This window comes from Squalius cephalus (assembly GCF_949319135.1).
Source record: "Squalius cephalus genome assembly, chromosome: 13".
Taxonomy (NCBI): Eukaryota; Metazoa; Chordata; class Actinopteri; order Cypriniformes; family Leuciscidae; genus Squalius; species Squalius cephalus.
In genome coordinates this window covers 17,968,212-17,986,102 of record NC_137134.1, presented here as the reverse complement: position 1 = coordinate 17,986,102, position 17,891 = coordinate 17,968,212, and the positions used below count along the sequence as shown (strand labels likewise).

At 39.5% G+C, this 17,891-nt stretch overlaps 1 protein-coding gene across 1 annotated transcript in view; it reads right to left on the bottom strand.

Annotated features, from left to right (window-relative positions):
- Window positions 1-17,891, bottom strand: part of ssbp4 (single stranded DNA binding protein 4) — a 62,945-nt gene that overhangs the window by 32,739 nt on the left and 12,315 nt on the right. Inside the window, exons 3-4 of the mRNA XM_079891419.1 lie at window positions 16,027-16,088; window positions 9,103-9,187 (exon numbers count right to left, since the gene is read on the bottom strand). Coding sequence (XP_079747545.1) covers window positions 9,103-9,187; window positions 16,027-16,088 — 147 coding nt within the window. The remainder of the gene's footprint in view (window positions 1-9,102; window positions 9,188-16,026; window positions 16,089-17,891) is intronic.

The following is a 17,891-nucleotide window of genomic DNA, read 5'->3' as shown; positions in this document are numbered from 1 at the left end:
TAAAATATACAATAAATGGATATCCAAGCAGCATAAGATGTGTACAACTTTGAGTGACGGGCAAGCAAATTCGTGGAAAATTCGTGGAAAAAGAGGGAGAAGTACAATAATAAATAAATTAATTAAAAATATATACTTTTAAAATTATAAAATGTAAAATTATATATTACTATATTATTTTTCGAGATCAAATAAACACATAAAAATGAACATGCTAATAAATAAACAGCAGGAGAGATATAAATAAGTGAAAAGCCATCTTCCCCAGCAGTTGATCTGTCCTGAGCCTTCTCTCGGCTCTTGTAATATGGGGCAGTCTCTAATCTGACCGTGCATCCCTTGGATTACAAACCCACCGACAACACCACTATCACAGCCTTCGCAGCCCCCCAAAATCAGGTCAACATCCCCTCCCCCCGGCCTCTTCACCACCCTCCTCTTCCTCTTCCATCATGAAAAACAAGACAAACTGTCCAGGCATCCCATGTCAGACGTAGTCCAAATATTTTGTTTATTCACGCCAATGTTATCTGTCTCTTTACAAGTGTTAATATATCATTGACTGATCACATAAGTTGCATTCAGTCTCTCTTATTGGGTGGACATGCTCAATGTTTTTTAAAAAAAACAGCGAATACAATTCAGATTGGATTTTCCCCAAATGGATATTAACAGAGCAAATTTATCACTACTACAGACTGTGGGAAAACCAATGCAGCATGTTTGGTAAACAACTCAAGGTCAGATTTTAGGGGCAAGGTGTGATTTAACATTTCAGACAGCAGCAGTTCAAGATTTCTGATTGGCAGCCGAAGAGCCGGTGACCTTTGTTTGACCCGTAGCCTTTATAAACTGCTGCAGTTATTAAACCCTCGATCTTGCGCGGAGAGTCTGACAAAGCAGGTAGGAGAGAAATGAGACCGAAAAAAGAAAAGAGTGAGAAGATGAGAGACACACGAGACAAAATATCAAACACAAAACAGCATAAACGGTTTCATAAAAGCCACCTATACTCAAAAAACTAAGATCTATGCAAGGTTTTCTGTCTAGAACAATATGCTAATAAGCATAATGCATGAGGTTAAACTAACAATCCAGCAATCAAACCTCAATGAAAGTAAAGATAAAGAAGCCATACTGAGTGTTTAACAAAACAAAAAAAAAGCAGAGGAGAGAGTAATATCTCAACAATGCAGCTGGGGCTCAAATATGCAAACACACACACACACACACACTGGCGAAAACAGAAAGCTTTAGCACACCTGATCAGCTCAGAGACAGATGCATCTTTAGCTCAGAGCCATCACAGCTGGTCTCTCAGTCATAGGGGTAAAGGTTTATTTTTTAGATTCTGAGTTTAGATCAATCATAAAATAAACAGAACTGATTGATTACAATAGTCATTCACCATGGTATTAACAGTGTACTCACAAAAACTTCAATGAATACCATGGTACGTCAAAAATGTGCCCAAATATCCATAGTAGTGCCATGGTACCGTGATACCGTGACATTTGGATATAGGTCTCCAAAGTACTTAAAAAAAAGTACCATGGTAATACCGTGATATTGTTTGGAGCAAGCAAGCAAGCAAGCAAGCAAGCAAGGACCTTGTGAAATGTTGAGACAGTGAAAGCATGTGGCAATTTAAGACATGTACAGAACCATCCCAGTTAAGCCCCGTCATTCTGTCGCTGGGGCAGCGGGGTACAGCTCTGCCAAGGTACGACTGAAGGCAGGTGCGGGCACGGCCTCAGAGGTAATCAGCCGGTCAGTGGGGAGCCATTTTGACTTCTAGCGAAAACCTCAAGAAGCACAGGGTATAAAAATAATAATTACTCTGCATTATGCTCACTGTCTGAGAATAGACCCATGGCAGCAGTTACAGCAACACAAGACAGAGACGATACGAGCCGCAGTATCTTTCACCACACTGCCGTAGTATGTGTGCAGAGGTGAAAAGTGGAAAAATAAACACTCCACCCAAATCAAATAACATAATCTCCAGTTATAAATGCTGTCTGCGTGAGTAAAACCAATCTACAGGAACCTAGAGAAGGAGCCTGTTTTGAGGGATTCATGCTAGTTTTGTGGACTTTTACCTCACAATCTCTGGAAGCCTGTTGAAACTTGATCCCTAGAACACCCCTGCTTTACAAATGGACGTTTTTTTTCTTTATTGCGCCAAGCCGGCACTTGAGAGCAAAGTGGAGAAGGATGGCCCGCTATGCCAACTGTGCCAGATGTGGTAAATGCCAGATGTGGGACCTGCTAACTTAACCTCGCAGCCATCAGCACAGCCCATCGCTAGTGCAACAAAGACGGATGAAATGAAATAGAGAGACTTGGAATAACTGTGGTATCCCTTGATTCACACCCCCTTGCAAGGTTATGAGAAAAACGCACCACTGCGGTCTCTGTATTGACACTCACAGAAGAACCAGATGGTTTATTCGGACAAAACCCACAGCAGTGCAAACAGGAATCTGAAGCATTGTGCAGAGAGCAAGCAAACACCTCCCGCTTCTGAAGAACAGATCAGGACGGAAGGAAGAGTCGGTCAACGGAGAATTACTTCATTTTATTGTTTGCGACTCCTTACTTCAAATGTGATAACCTTTAACGTGAAGGCCACTAAGAAAGAATTGGCCAAGAATGTTTTCATAAATCACAAACAAAATATGGAGGTTAGAAGACGACAAACATGAAGTCAATAATGCGGGAGTTCCAAGCATATACATACGCAAAACTTTCTGATCCGATTGAAGCTTTGAAGTCACTGTCTTAATGAGTGAGTCATCAAGTCATTCATTCAGTAACGAAGCAAGTGGCTGTATTTGTGAATGGTTCATTAAATCATTGACTCTCACGATTCGTTCAAAGCCGCAGATTCATTCACGAATCACCACTGTGTGCTTTCGTTGGAACTTATTTTGCCGCCAAACAGATCAAACAATACTGACAATACTGTTCAATATGTTTATCACTTTTGTTAGTTGAAGTGTTGTATAAAATCAATGCCACATTTAAAGTCGAGTCATGTAGATAATTGGGAAAAATTGCATTCTTACTCGTATAATACATGATCAACATTAAAAACGAACTCACAGAGGGTGTTTCTGTACCGAAGAGAGTTTGAGTCTTAAATCTTTACAGTCTGTGTCTATAGGCTGTGCTAGTAACTGCTAAACCCCCACTTTTACAAAGGTACATTGTCGAGAACAGCAGTAATGTAGCGCAATTTGCTAAGGCAGCACACTCTGCACGCAACCTATCATATGCACACTGTTTGTGTGGATGCAGTCAAAAGATGAGTTAATATGATTGGATGTCATGTATTTGACTTTTTACAGCATTTTGATGTTCTTTGAAGGTAGGGTAGGTATTAAATGAACGGCAAAACTCTGCACTCCGTCACCTCTATTATATTAGCGAATAAGCAGTTCAATTAATGACAATCGCACACGAATGTCAGAGATGGTGAAAAGGTGGATTGACAATCTTCAGACCGTAATTTATGCCAGTAGTGATCATTTTTATTGATTGTAAGCCAAAACCTGAAACTATGTGATTTATCAATAGTGCTTTCCACTGAATTGATAAACATTTTTAAAAACGTAACAGTGACGTAACATTAACCAAAAAGCCAAACTGCACAAACAGTGGTGAAGCAGCAACAAAATCGGCGACCTGTGGAGAGTCACCAGTGCTAATTTAATGCCTGAAATGTATTAAATTTTCTGTGGGAAGAGAACGTCTCAGAACCTAATTCTGGGTTGGCCGGCCATCTTCAAAGTAACAGCAGAGTTTAGATGAAAACAGCACTAGGGAGGTAGACTTGCAATTGTGGGAATTCAGACGGAGTTCAGGTCACACCTCCTCCAGACAGATGACATTTAAATTCCATTTATTTTCTTGGCAAACGCTACCTTACCAGAGCAACTTACAAGAAAATGCATGTACTGTACTGCGATGACTGCTTCAACACAGAGAAGAAGAAAAAAACACAAAACAGTATCAACAAGCCAAGGGACAATAAGAATGCAGTACTAATGAGACAAGTAACCATGGTATAAGAGGGATTACGTACAGGTCACTTCAAGATGATACAAGACACTTACGCTTACGCTCAGACATCAGTCAATTTTGTGGTAGAAGTTCAAAATAAATAATTCTCGGACACACCTGCCCTCTACATCCAGATGCTCTGAAACGTGAAAAGGATCAAATCAACTCTTGACGTCTCTTATGGCTAGACAAAACAAACAGCCTGGAGCCGCATTTCACACTCTAGTTTCAACACAACATGCTCAGGAAAGTCAAAAGCTTGATTTTGAGGATAGAAAAGGGGTGTCAAAAGAGTAAACATATTTGGTGAAACGGCGTAACCACGGAAAACATGAACAAGCAAGTCTTGTTTAGAAGCTAGTTTTGTTAAGAAGCTAGTTGAGAAGCTTGGAGGGGAAACTAGCATGCTAGCATCTCATGCTAGGGACTTGCATCCAAAATACAGCATATTCTTTTCTCCAGTTGTTTTTCAGCTGGGAAATCTACAGAGAGGAAGATGAAGGTGAACAACAGCAAATCCTTTGAGTCACTGATCAGTGCTTTAAGGTTTATCCCTGTATGTCATCTTCCAAAAAGCTGGTAAATCTCATTGAGAGAAAGAAAATGAGAGACAAACATTGAAAGATTTCAAATGAAAAATGGCAGAAACTGAGCATACGAAAGGAGAAAAAAAGACAGGTGAACGTTGGGGCAGATGATGCAGTGAGAACAGCTCAGATTGAGAAGAGAAAAGCAGCACGTAGCTCACATTCAAAATCACAGTCACGCATTAGTCATCAGGACCACCTGGAAGCTCATGAAACGAAGACGAAGACAATGACCAATGCTTATTCACAATACACTTTTGAAACGCTCGGATATTATAAACCACCTGTTCCTCCACTCATCTTTTCAATGACGCAAAATGCTGCCAAAAGATGCAGCATTGAAAAACATGTTCGTCTGTCGCCCTTCCATCCTCTCCAAGTTTGCCACCTCGTAAGTGTGTCACTGAGGTACGCTCATGTCTGCCGTATAGGCATATGTGACGGCTGAAATTGGTGTTAGTTATGTTCCAATTTAAATGGTGTAACAGAGGGTCAAGAAAAGGGCCTCCATAATGTACTGACAATGTTTCTGTCAGTACGTGATGGGATGGGATGGGGAAAGCCATATTCCAGAGTGTGACACTTGATGTAGCAAGTGGGTGACATTAGGGATGTCCAAAACTATGTATTTTCAAAATGAACAAGTCAGCGGGTTGCCTGAACTACTAATTAGTCCTTAACGGACGACTGCCACTTATAAACTTAATTCAAAAACAAAGTCCAGGCCTGGTCCTCTCTTGTCTTGCACTGTCGTCACTCCTCCTTTTATCCTTCCGGAGCTCCTCTGTAAGACTCGAGACGAGGGTCACCTGGTGTGGCACGCAAGTGACCCTCATTAGCACTTGCGCCACCAGCCTCGCTCTGTTCTTATGGCACACGACCCCGCCCTGCTTGCAACATGATCTATTCAAGGAGGCCTTTTGAGTTTTGGGTTCACCTGACCCATTGCTAAGGGGAATTTACATAAGACATGCTCTTGCTAGGGATGCACAATATATTAGTACCATTATTTATTAGTATCTGTCTATTTTGAAAATATACATTGACTGTTTTTGGATAGTTAATTTGTCATTAAACCGTACAGTAAAAATTTAAATTTGCCAAAGATTACATTTGTCAGTGTTATTCAATTATCATCATTTAAAATAATAACTTTAAGAGAGCATAATATTAAGACAGAAGTAATATAAATGTAAAATTTTTAAATGTAATAACATACACAATTAAAAAAATATCTAGCCTAATGCCAGCAAACACGCGTTCAATATCCACCGATACAGATACATTTATGTTAAAACCTAATCAAATAAAAGGTAAGGCTTGTTTTGTGAAATACTTTAAGTAGAGTTCCTCAAATAAACAATGTGTAAATGTTGCTTGTGAACACAACTAGACTTTTCACAGAACCAAGGTTACCATCCAGATATACAAAAGGCACTCTCTCATCTGTCACAGTACATACGCTAACTATTAGGCCACAGCTTGGACTGTAAAAAGATCCTGAAAATAAGCGATACTTTCTTTTAAATCACTCATCAGAACAATATTGTTTTGAAGTCATCAGTTTACAAGCAACTCCAAATGCAAAATTACATGCAAATCTTTCTGCTTGTGTAACTAAATACAGAGGTTTAGACAAAGGCTCTGACAGGAGACAGGCTTCTTTGGGAGTTTTAGGACGTGTGCAGCAAGCAGGTACATAACAAACCTTGCATACCACTATACCCTCCTTTCTCTTTTACTTTGTTTCTATTAAGTAAAAGACCATCATGTTGGACTAAGTTATGATTTCAGATCTATAACTGGGAGTAGCAATCAATAGCTTGTCTATAAGTACACTGAAGTACTTCCAGATGACCATGCCTGTTTAAAAAGGGGGAGGGGGTTGGATGGTAAAAATGTGGTATTGAGAGTTTCTTGGTGGCACTAGGGTTAGGGCCTGGTTTTGGGGAACTGGCTTTCTGCTTCTGGGAGCTCAGCCAGAGTCACAATCCTATAGCAATCCTCGGATTAGTTATGAACCAGATTCCACAGATCTCAAGATTTGCATGTTATATCCCATTATCTTTCCGCCCAACTGGAGGACTTACTCGCACAACCTCCATCACTGGCCACAGAGAGGGTAGACAAAAAGAAGGAAGACTCTCAGCCTCCCCAAATTCCACCACCAGAAAGTTTACAATAAAAAAAAAAAAACTGTTTAATTTTATGACTGCAAAAACCTAGTCACTACTGAAACCCTGACTTGGAGAAGCCAATATAGCTGCAGCGCTGACAGTGAGGAGGATTTGACTCATGGGAACCTGCTTGTTTTTTTGCCCCTGATCCACTGACACGCTAGGGAATGGGCACAGTTATCAGCCTTGCCTGAGATAGCAGGCTTGATGGGGCGGCCAGTCCATAGGGATCCCAGAGCTGAAGTTAATCAGACGGAGACAGGTCTGGAGCAACCCATGGGACTAACGCCGCCGCATCGTCCTCGATCTCCACCACTCCCATCACCACCAAAACTTGTCACGACCTCAACCGTAAGACTCTTCACACAACATCAGCCTGGTGACTACAAAAGTCTCAAAAATAGACAGAAAATAGCCTCAGGTCTTCTAAGAAGCGGCCAGCCAGTGGCTCGAGAGTTGACGGCCAAGGGAAATCGCTCAGGAAGATCAACGGTGCTGAGTAACCCTTGAGAAAAGAACTTGATGTGTTCACTTCATCCTAGCCCAATTAATAAAAACTCCAAACCTAAAATTGGTCTGCTGGACGCAACATTCTGAACCCAAATGGAGATTAATAGCCTGATGAAAAGATTTGGGTTAACATTCGAAACGGGACAACACAGGCCGGATACGCTCTGACCTCCTGAACTTTGCAGAGGGTTAAAGGTCAGGGGAAACCGGTCATTAATCCTCAGACTAGAACTCGGGGGCGGGACATCTGAGCTTCGAGTCTCGAGTCCCCGAGGTCCAGTAGCAAAGCTTGGAGACTGAGCCAGAGTTTACTTAGAAAAGGCCACCGAGCATTTCAAACAGTCAATCTGAGCAGACAGCCTGTTTCACAATAGCCACATCAAGTTCGAGCACGGGTGGTCAGTCATGTGGAGGAGGGGGTCATCAGAACACTCATTTTGACAATCCCAGGTGTCCATTGGGTGTTAGAAATGATTAGGCGTATAGATTAATTGAACACACGTCAGACTTAATTAAGCATGGCGTTTAATTAACCATGTAATTAATCTTATAGAGGCCGTACACACACGTACATATTCCAATTGGTTGAAACTTCAGCAGGCAGATGACACGGACTTGTAACTGTTCTCTGCTAGTAAGTCCAGCAAATTAAATGTCTGAAGCAAGAATAGACGCATAATCCCTTTTGTGACTCAAGGCCCGAGATTTGGCCCAGGTGAAAATCTGGTGCTAGCAGTAAGCAGTAAATCATACTTACTTTCATATAATCTTTGACATATTATCCTCCTCTGGAGTGTATTCACAAGGTTTTAAAACTGCTAATGTGGCGGGTAAAAGATATTTGCACAATTTATATTTGATGCTAAATTTCTGCCAAAGAAAACATGCAGAGTGGGAAAGAGGTCCCTGTACACTCGGCAAGATACAGGCGCTAACACTTCAAGGGTTGAGCAAGGGTCAGTGTTTGTGGTCACATTAACATAGTCATTTGCAGTTGGAAAGCTGCATCAACAAAGAACTACCCTTTTTGGTGGAGCTCAGGGGTTGTCCACACATGCTACTCCAGTTCTCCATTACTAACTTAAAGGTCTTCTACAGATCAAGGGGTCAAAAGGGTCAGTCTGCAGACCTTCAAGAGTGACCCATGACAGCCCAGCCAACTCCAAATCCCACAGCTTTAAAGGGACAGTTTACCCGAAAATAAAAACTCTATCCCTCGCCTTCTTGTTGTTCCAAACCTGTATGACTTACTTTCTTCTGCAGAACACAAAAGAAGAAATTTTGACATTGTGGTCCAAACTAAATTGGACCCCACTGACTTTCACTGTATTGACTGAAATGACATACAGATTTGGAACGCCAAGCCGTAAATGAGGACTGAATTTTTATTTTGGGGTGAACCATTCCTTTAAGAAACTCCAGAACTTAATTAGAACCCGGAGGAACCGGACAAAGGTGTATCCTAGTACACCAACAATGAAGCAACCACACGTATACCGTATGCTAATTGTAGATATTACAACCTTTTCTGTGATCAATTATTTCCAAAAAAAAGTCCATCATTTAAGTCATCCTTTAAAAAGTCATAACCTGTGTGGCCATATTTTTAGCACATATGTTGTAAGGGCAAATAGTAATTGAATCAGAAATATCAAATGTAATAACGATCCAAAGCTTAAGATGAACAGCACTGCTAACTGTAAACAAGCGGTAAACTTCAGGTTTATCCCAACCCCACGGTGGATAAAAAAGGAACTCACATAGTCGTGGAAAGCCTTGGCCTCACTGGAATGTTCACATGTCTCCCGTCGATCTGGAGCTGCGCAGTACAGATCCCAGAATACACTGCAAAATAAGGCAGAATAAACAAAGCTGAGTATCAAATAAATGGGTGAACTTCACAGAATGAAACAGCTGCCGAACTAAACACCAACAAGCTGTGGTACACTTTACAACATCAAGGCCATGTGAAAATGGTACTGAATGGCATGGTTTGTTTTAGGCCCAGTTGTTCTAATTTTTCCAATTATCCTAATCTTTACCAAAAACAAGTTTTTAACAAAATGCTTGAGCTCAACTGTGATGCATCTGACCTACTCACAAATATAAACACCACATTGCAGTTGTCATTTACAAACCTTAAGGGTTTATTTTAACATGCAAGGCAATTTAATTCAGTTCCTTTTCGCCATAATGAGCTTTTTTTAAAGCACTGCAGGGCCAGAGTGGGACACAATTTCAGGCTGGGAAATCGAACACTCATCCAGGCCATCCCATACACCCACAACAAATTTTTAAACCACGGACAACCCTATTTTCCATATGGCCATCACATAAAAAATGTCTAAATGCTTATGCTGGGGCCATGCAAAATAAAGGTTCCCTCTTGAACTACACCTAACACTTCCCTTTTCCTTTTTCACCTCTCCTTCTCTTCCTTGTACGTGTACTTTTTTGTGTGCTATTTTTCTTGTACCTGTCACTTCTTCACCAGTCCAGCAGGTCTACTGTTATGAGAACATTGTTTCAAAAAACACCTCATTGTAATTTGTTTGCACAGGATCTAACTTTATCAAAGTATTACGTTAGTACAGTGTTGGTTGATGTTTTTCATCTTAGAAGGACTAAAAAAAAAACTATATTTCATACAAAATTAGTACAAGAACTACATTATGACAATATGTTTTTAGAAAAATCTTAATACTGAACATGATATTTCATTATTACGATGACTAATATATAATAATGACTAGAGATGCACCCATTGCAATTATCTTGGCAGATTTTTCTGTAAGTGTGACCTGCCGATACAGATTTTCTTGCAAAGAACTATAATTGACAGCATATGCAAACAAAAATCTACTTTTCTTCAATTGCAAAATGTCAATTTTCATTTTTTTTTTAAAACAAGTAAAAAAATAAATAATTTCAAACAACAGCACAAATAAATGGAATTGAATAACGAGAGATATGAAATAAAAATGGCTTTGCGCTTTTCAGGTGGGTATACAGTATATTCAGGTAAGAAATACGAATGAGTGAGAGGAGGCGGGAGTGTGTCACTTCGCCATCGGAGAGAAGAGAGCGAGAACGCGCAACTGACGTTATTGCCAACAAACGAGTCACCGGTCTGGGCCGATCATGAGGAAAATCGTCCGATTACGGTCCCTGGCCGGTCTCTAATAACGCGGTCCTTTTGCATTCAGTATTTTGAGTGACAATAGTAATTGTGCTAATAACATGTGCTAGCAGTTTAATACTTCGCTAAGTTAACGAAGACAAATCCGCAGCCTATTTACAGATGAAACTAAGCTGGACTTGAAGCCCTGAAAAGATCAGTAATTTTGCCGTTTCTTCACGGAGACCTTCTCTGCTCCGCCTGACTGATTGTCTCCATCTAAGTTCCTTGCATCGATTACTCTGTTCAAAACAGTTTCGATTGGCAGAGGCACGGAGCAGACGTTAAGCGAATCCTTGCCAGTCAAGATTTTTGTTTTATAAATGTGTGAAATGGTTTCAAATCAGGCACCGGCTCCAGTACACCGTCTGTGTAAAAAGGCACTTCCGAGGAATAACAGAAAAATGATTTTGTTCAGTATCACACTCAGTAGAACTTGACAGCTTCTATCAAAGCTGGGTCACTGCAATCATAACCCCCTGGATAGCTTCCCACTTTATAAGGTGCGACCTGCAAGTGGCTAATCAATTAGGCTTGATATTTGTTAATTAAGGAAATACAGTCCTTAAGGGCTGCTAGGGGGAGCAGGTTGCACTCCAAATGGTCGCTTAATTACTTCATTGAAAATAAGTACCTGTTAAACAGGTCGGCATTAAACCGCTCTCACTCTTTAGATATTGATTTAATGGACGCTTCATAAAAGCTGCTGAAGCAGGGCTTAAGAAAACGAACGCAAGTTGTTCCATCTTCTGAGGCAGCACTTTTTACCGCTGTGCGTTATTTCTGCTGATGTAACAAAATTAAACTTCTGTTCTGAATGTGGGGAAAAAGCTTACGTTTGATGTGACAGATTGCAAAAAGGACAAAATAGGCCGCTCACGGCACAGCGACAGGTCAATGGGGCTAATCAGTTTCCACCCATTTCATATATCTTGCCGTGGAGTGGAAACCATTTGACGGATTTGTGTTCGTGTCCATAACGCAAAGGATAGCTTATGACAGCTTTCATAAATCACTCACTGTTTATGAGTGGAATAAGAGAGCAAGGTTAAACAACGTTCAGACTGCAAAAGTAGAGGAACTGCGGTAAAAATTGTTTAGATTCATGTGCAGATTGAGCTTAGGCTTCTTAAAAGGAACAGATCAGCCAAAAATTGTAATTCTAGTTCCAAAGTCATGTGACTTTGTCTTCCATGGATCAGACTGCGCTGGTCACCCTTTTCCATGAAATTACAAAGAATGGGGACTAAATAAAGGTATGAATGAAGGTTGTTCATATGATAGATTTGTGAAGACAAAATGCCAAATGAATCATTAAGACCATTTTTGAGAATTAGATGAAGTGATTCAATGAAAAGATTAAAGTCAAAAGAACAATTGATTCAAGAAATGAGAGTTCTCTCGTGACCTCATGTGATGCATCAAATACAGCTAAGGCAGATGTCAGGATTTTCGTTGAGTAAATTTCAGTCTGATCCTCACATAAAGCCTTTATACAGCTTTAAAAAAAAAATCTATATAGCATTCTGTGGACCACGTTTATGTTGCTTTTTGTCATTTTTGAGCTTGATAGCCCCATCTCTCTTTCACTCTGGGATATTCTTTAAAAATTACACAGTCATACTACTCCTTTTTGGAAAAAATCGAGAAAAAAAGCTGAGACACAAAGAGACAAAAAAAACGACATGATGCCATACAAGATCCATAGATAAGCGAGTAAATGATGGCTCGGTAGGAGGCACTATACATTAACACCTCACATCCTATAGAAGCCATAAACCAGGAAACAAATAAAACAGGTGAAAGGAAGGGAAAAGAAAAAGCAAGAAAGGCACTTTGACAGGGGAACGTCATGCCTGTTCTGTGCCCTTCAGTCAGTTCACAATAAAGCCGGGCGGCATTATCATATCTATCAGCCGCCGTTAAAGAGATTGCAGCTTTGTCGGAAAGCTGCTGGAGGGAGACAGCAGGACCATCTCAAATCCAATCAGGGTGCAGGGGAAATGAAATAAGACGCCAGTTACACTTTGTTACTGAAAAGCGTTTTCTAAAAAAAGTATGTTCGATTACCTTGATTTCAGCAAGACGACTTGCTTAATGCTTCTGTACTTTGCATTAACACACAGGAAATGTTGGAAAGTTTGTCTTTAAATAGCTGGTGTGATGACAAATGACACACCTCAGTGGCTTTTAAGGCATGAGGAAGTGTGACAGATCTAAATGTTAGTGTGCTATTACAGGTGTGAAATTATCCATCATCTTGTTATGTGAAAAATAATACTATACCTGAAACAAAACAAAAAAGATACAAAATGTAATTTATATATAAAAAAATAAAAAAAACAAATACAAAACAGGAATTTTCTAAATTATAATCATCATTATACTATACTAACTATAAAAAGGGGGGATGGGATAAGGAAATGACCCAAAACGAAGGATTCAAACTTGCCCACATATAAGTGCCACAATGCAACAGGTCTGTACATGTAGATTTCCCGCCATACCATCTCTCCAACATTTTGTTCCTTTAGATAATATAAAGGAAAATACACATCAAAATCTCTCTCTCTCTCATAAAAAAAAATATTCCACGTACTTCCAATACTTCAGTGTGACGTATTTTCGAGTAAAACTGGATATTGAGCAAGAAACAAAAAAGTAGGAAGTGATTAGATGGCGTGGGAGTTTACATATCAAACAACAGAGAGACCGAATGAGTTTTCTAAAACAATGCCTAAATAGCTATTTAACTTATTTCTTGGAATAACATACACCGATTAATTATTCACTATTTAATTGAATAATTATTCACCAGAAACATGAATCCATTCAGTCTTGACTTTAAACACATGCTGCTATCCATCAGATGTAGCACATAGAAATGTTCTTAGCATCAATGCAATGTTGTACAACATGACCTGACCTAAGAGTTTATCAGTCTAACATGTAAATCAGCTGCCTTTTCATTTGCATTAAGTCTTTTTAGATTGCGTCATGTCAGAGAAGAAAATAGTTCAAAAATAAAAATAGGACATATTGTGTTCTACATGCTTTAATGTCAACTTTAGGCCATACACAACCACAACACCCTTTCTTTCTGTTTTTTCCTGTTGAAGGTAAACACTTCTCTGTGGCTTTTCAGTCATCTCTACCATTCACAAAGGAGGATGTCAGCCATAGGCCATCTGAAAGTAAATCCATGTAACATTTCTATGGCTCGACTTTCTCCTTTCTTACCAGAAATCAATTAAACAAATCTATGCACAAGATTAATCACAAACGGTCGACCTTTTTTTGCAATCCACACCTGCACCCCAACTAAAACCACCACCCCCAACCCCTTGCTCGCCTTACAACAGATGTGGATGACTGCCCCTCTCACCAAACTTTGCCTCCACCCCTTTCTGCCCCACCCCAGAGCCTGGTGCTACCATTCAAACCCCCTTACAACAGGAAACTGTCTTAGACAGAAGGGAAGAAAATGCAAAAGGGGGTAGTGGAGAAGGAGATTTGGCTGTTTAACACAAAGAAGACTGGAATGCAAGGAGTTAATCCGTTTGAGGGTTCTTCCGCAAACAAAGGACAGGCCTCCAGACAAAGGTTGGTGGGGGTACGCACAGGGGGGAGGGGTTGGCTTTCCCTTACCATCTGGCCCTTTTGTTTGGGGGAGGGGGGTTGGTGAAGAGGGCGGTACTCCATGGCCCCTCCGAGTCCCTAAAACCCCGATACGACCCCCCTCCTCTATGTGCTATAGCTCCAGACAGACGCCCCCTCCAATAGTGTCAACAGCATACAGGGACCCTCCAAAACCCACTAGACTCCCAATAATCTCACAGAGGGGAGCCAGTAATCCAAGATGGAGAATAAGTTGAGTGTGATAAATGAACACACTGCTCTGTGTGAACCTGATATCCATGCACTGATCTTATTTTTGAGTAAGCTTAGAACATAACGTGAATTCCAGACCAACATAAGAGTCTGGACCCAAGTTAAGATGAATGCCATATTTAATTTGGTTCCAATAAAATAAGGCTGTTATGGATAGATGTACGTACTGTTCAATAGGCTCTACTGTTGCGTACCTTGGGCTCGATAGTTCGTCAGACAAAACATTGAAAATGAGTCTTTCCGAAAAATTACCAGAGGACATAAAAACTATAGTAAACAATGGTTCCCTGTTGAAAATACCATCTCAGATCAACATGAAATTCCAAGCTAATCCTAACTGGTATATGGCGGCTTCTTGCTAACTAGCTAGTCCACTAGCTTAGGCATGTTTTTCACTAGCAAAAATGTTTGCTTGGTTGACCAAAAAAGTCTTGCTGGTTAAGCAAGCTAAGAAGCCTTGTAGGCACAATGCTGGTCTCTTCAACAGGGTTTTGGATATAAAACCTTATTGAATGGACTGTACATTTTGCCCTCACAGCCTCATTTTAATTTGTGTAATAAATTCAAATTAAATATGGCCTCTACCCTGGCTAAGGTTCACAGAGTGGAAGCCAACAAAGAGGAATACAAGAACATGTCTTTAAATCAGCCAACAGTCATCCTCTGTTGAGATCTTCAAATCCATCCACAGCAATCACTCACAGCCAACCCTCTACGCACACCTTGCCATTGGCTAGTAAATTATTTTGGTTACTCTCACCAGACTGATATACAATTTTATATATATAAATTCTATATGAAAATATCTGAATGTACACTCTTAACATCAGTCAATCAAGCATTATATTATGATATAATGATAATCAAACACTATTTAATGATTGATTGATTGATTGATTGGTAACCATGCATGAATGCATATTTGTCATTTTAACTGAACTTAGGACTGGTAGTGGTGCTTAAGATATTGTTGGTTATTCAGTGTTTCTGTAAAAAAAAAGAAAAAAAAAAGAAAAAGATAATAGTAATAGATAATAGCAATTATTATTAAAAGATAATATTCATACTACTAATTCTAATTCTAATAATAACAATATACAACGCACTAAGGATTGATGAGTTACTGGGTTCATTAATGTTAATCACGTTGTCAGCTTTCGCTCGAACTGATTTGCTGAAATCAAAACCGGGACGTTAATAGATGAGCGCCAGCCAATGAGATTGCCGTTTGCGCATTAGTTCTGCCCACTACCAGAGAATCCGGCATATCTTCTGCTTGTTCTTAAAAGCTGAATAATTTCAAATGAACTCTGTTATTTTGACAGGAAAATACAACAAAGAATATCGTTTACATGTAGCGAGTCAATTCTGTGTGGCATGTAAGACTCTCACTCTCTCTTTGCGTGTGTGGCACGTCAAATACAGGTACGCTGCGCAGGCCTAAAACAGGCCTAATGCTGTATGGCAACATACAAATATATATGTAATAAGGAGACAACCACTTCCAAGAATAATGGACTGTCGTTCATTAAGGCTCCTCTACTGCTGCTAATGGCTAGCATGGGCATACCGTCAGAGAATGTTAGGGGTTTTGAGTTACAAGATCGATACATACCACCACCATGAGTGCAGGAATCCAGGAGGCTCTCCTAATGTGATATTCTTCTCCCATCGGATCTAAAAAGGTAGAAACAGATAGAGAGAGACAGAGAAAAAGAGGTCAAGTATGAATAGAGCAGGTTCAGAAAGCATGAACTACAGTTAAAAAAACTCCATTATAATAGCAAAATGAATTAAACATCTAGTTATTTTGGTTCAGCAGACCAATGGCAAGCTGGTTCCAGTCTACGGACGTGCAAAAAAACTTAAAAACCATTTATTCGCTGTGTTATCTGAACGACTAGCTGAATAGGCAGTCCTAAATAAGTCCTCTAATCAGGTCACACTGGTTTAGGGTCACACTGACCAACACATTATAAGCGATATATGGATACCTCATAATATTAAAACGTTTTCTAGCTTAAATAGATGCTCAAAAACAATGCAATGGCCAAAATGCCTGTCCGAATGTGTATGATTGTAGCATTGGTGCTTTAAAAGGGTTTACTACGCAACTTAAAAATATAAATTACAGACGAAACTGAAACATTCAACCCTAATGTATAATATTTCCAATATATGTCCCCATAACACAGACACCATTTAAAGTATTCGCTCATCACATTCACTCCATCTTTAAAGATTACATCTACTCAGCCTACCACTGTAACGGATGCTACTTTTCCAAAAAGACGTATTGATTTTAGCACATGCCCTGTCTATAACTATGCACCCAAAAAGCTGATGTGCATTATTCTGCGTTTCCCTGATGTAAGGGACTGATTAACAATGTTTTAAAGTGTGTATGTGTGTTTGTGCTGATCTGTGCAGAGTTGTGTAGCCCCTTGAGGTCCAAGGTGTAAGTAGAGGGAGTTTCAGCAGTAATTGTGAGGTGGCAAAGGGAACAAGCAGGTGACTGCTCCCTCATTAAGCTTCAATGCACAGGTGCGTCCTCCTGCTGTGTACCTGCCCGGGCCGAAAGACCTCCCCTGTGGTGTACGAGTGTGCCTGCACTAAGGTCTCGAGATCTGACGAGCGTTCGCCTAATTGAATAGCAACGGCGGTAATGACGACTTTCGACAGCACGCATGTTGACGCCCAACCGCCGTTACAAAAACACTGAAGCGTTGGTAAACACAGCCATCTGTTTACTTGTTGACTCTTTAATATTTATTTACAGAGTACAGTTTAATTTAGCAGTACAGTAGAATTAGCCTTTCTATGTCTATGCTAGACTAGACTTGAGGCAACAAATAAACAGCCTTAGGCAACTAATGCAATTAAGCTATGACTGTCAATAGCTTCAAATTCAATATCAATACTTTTTTTGCAGTCCATTCCTTTAAAAGGAAAAAATAAAATTATAAAAATTACCAATAACAATAACAAGGATGGACCCGATAACCGATAATCAACCGATAGTTTTGATTATCAAAACTAGATAATTATCAAAGATAAATATCAAAACTAGTTTTGATTATAATCAACCGATAGTTTTCAAATGGATACTGAACAACATAACATGAAATAGTGCTGAACTTAATTACAAAAATAAAAAAAACAGTACTGAACCATGTACTGTACTTTTTAAATATAAATAAATAATAATATATTAATTATACCTTGATCATTCATGTTAGTTCATAGTGCATTAACTAATGTTCTCAAAATGTATTCGTAAATGTTGAAATTAACAATGAACAATACTTTTATTGATCTCAGTTAATGTTATAAATTGACTTATAATGACTTATAATTATCTTTGAATATCTACACAAACGCCATAGCATTGAAATGAGTAACATGTATATTATATGTATATGTATACTCTCCCACTTTATTTGCTTCTATTTTAGAACACTTGATTATCTAATCAAAATA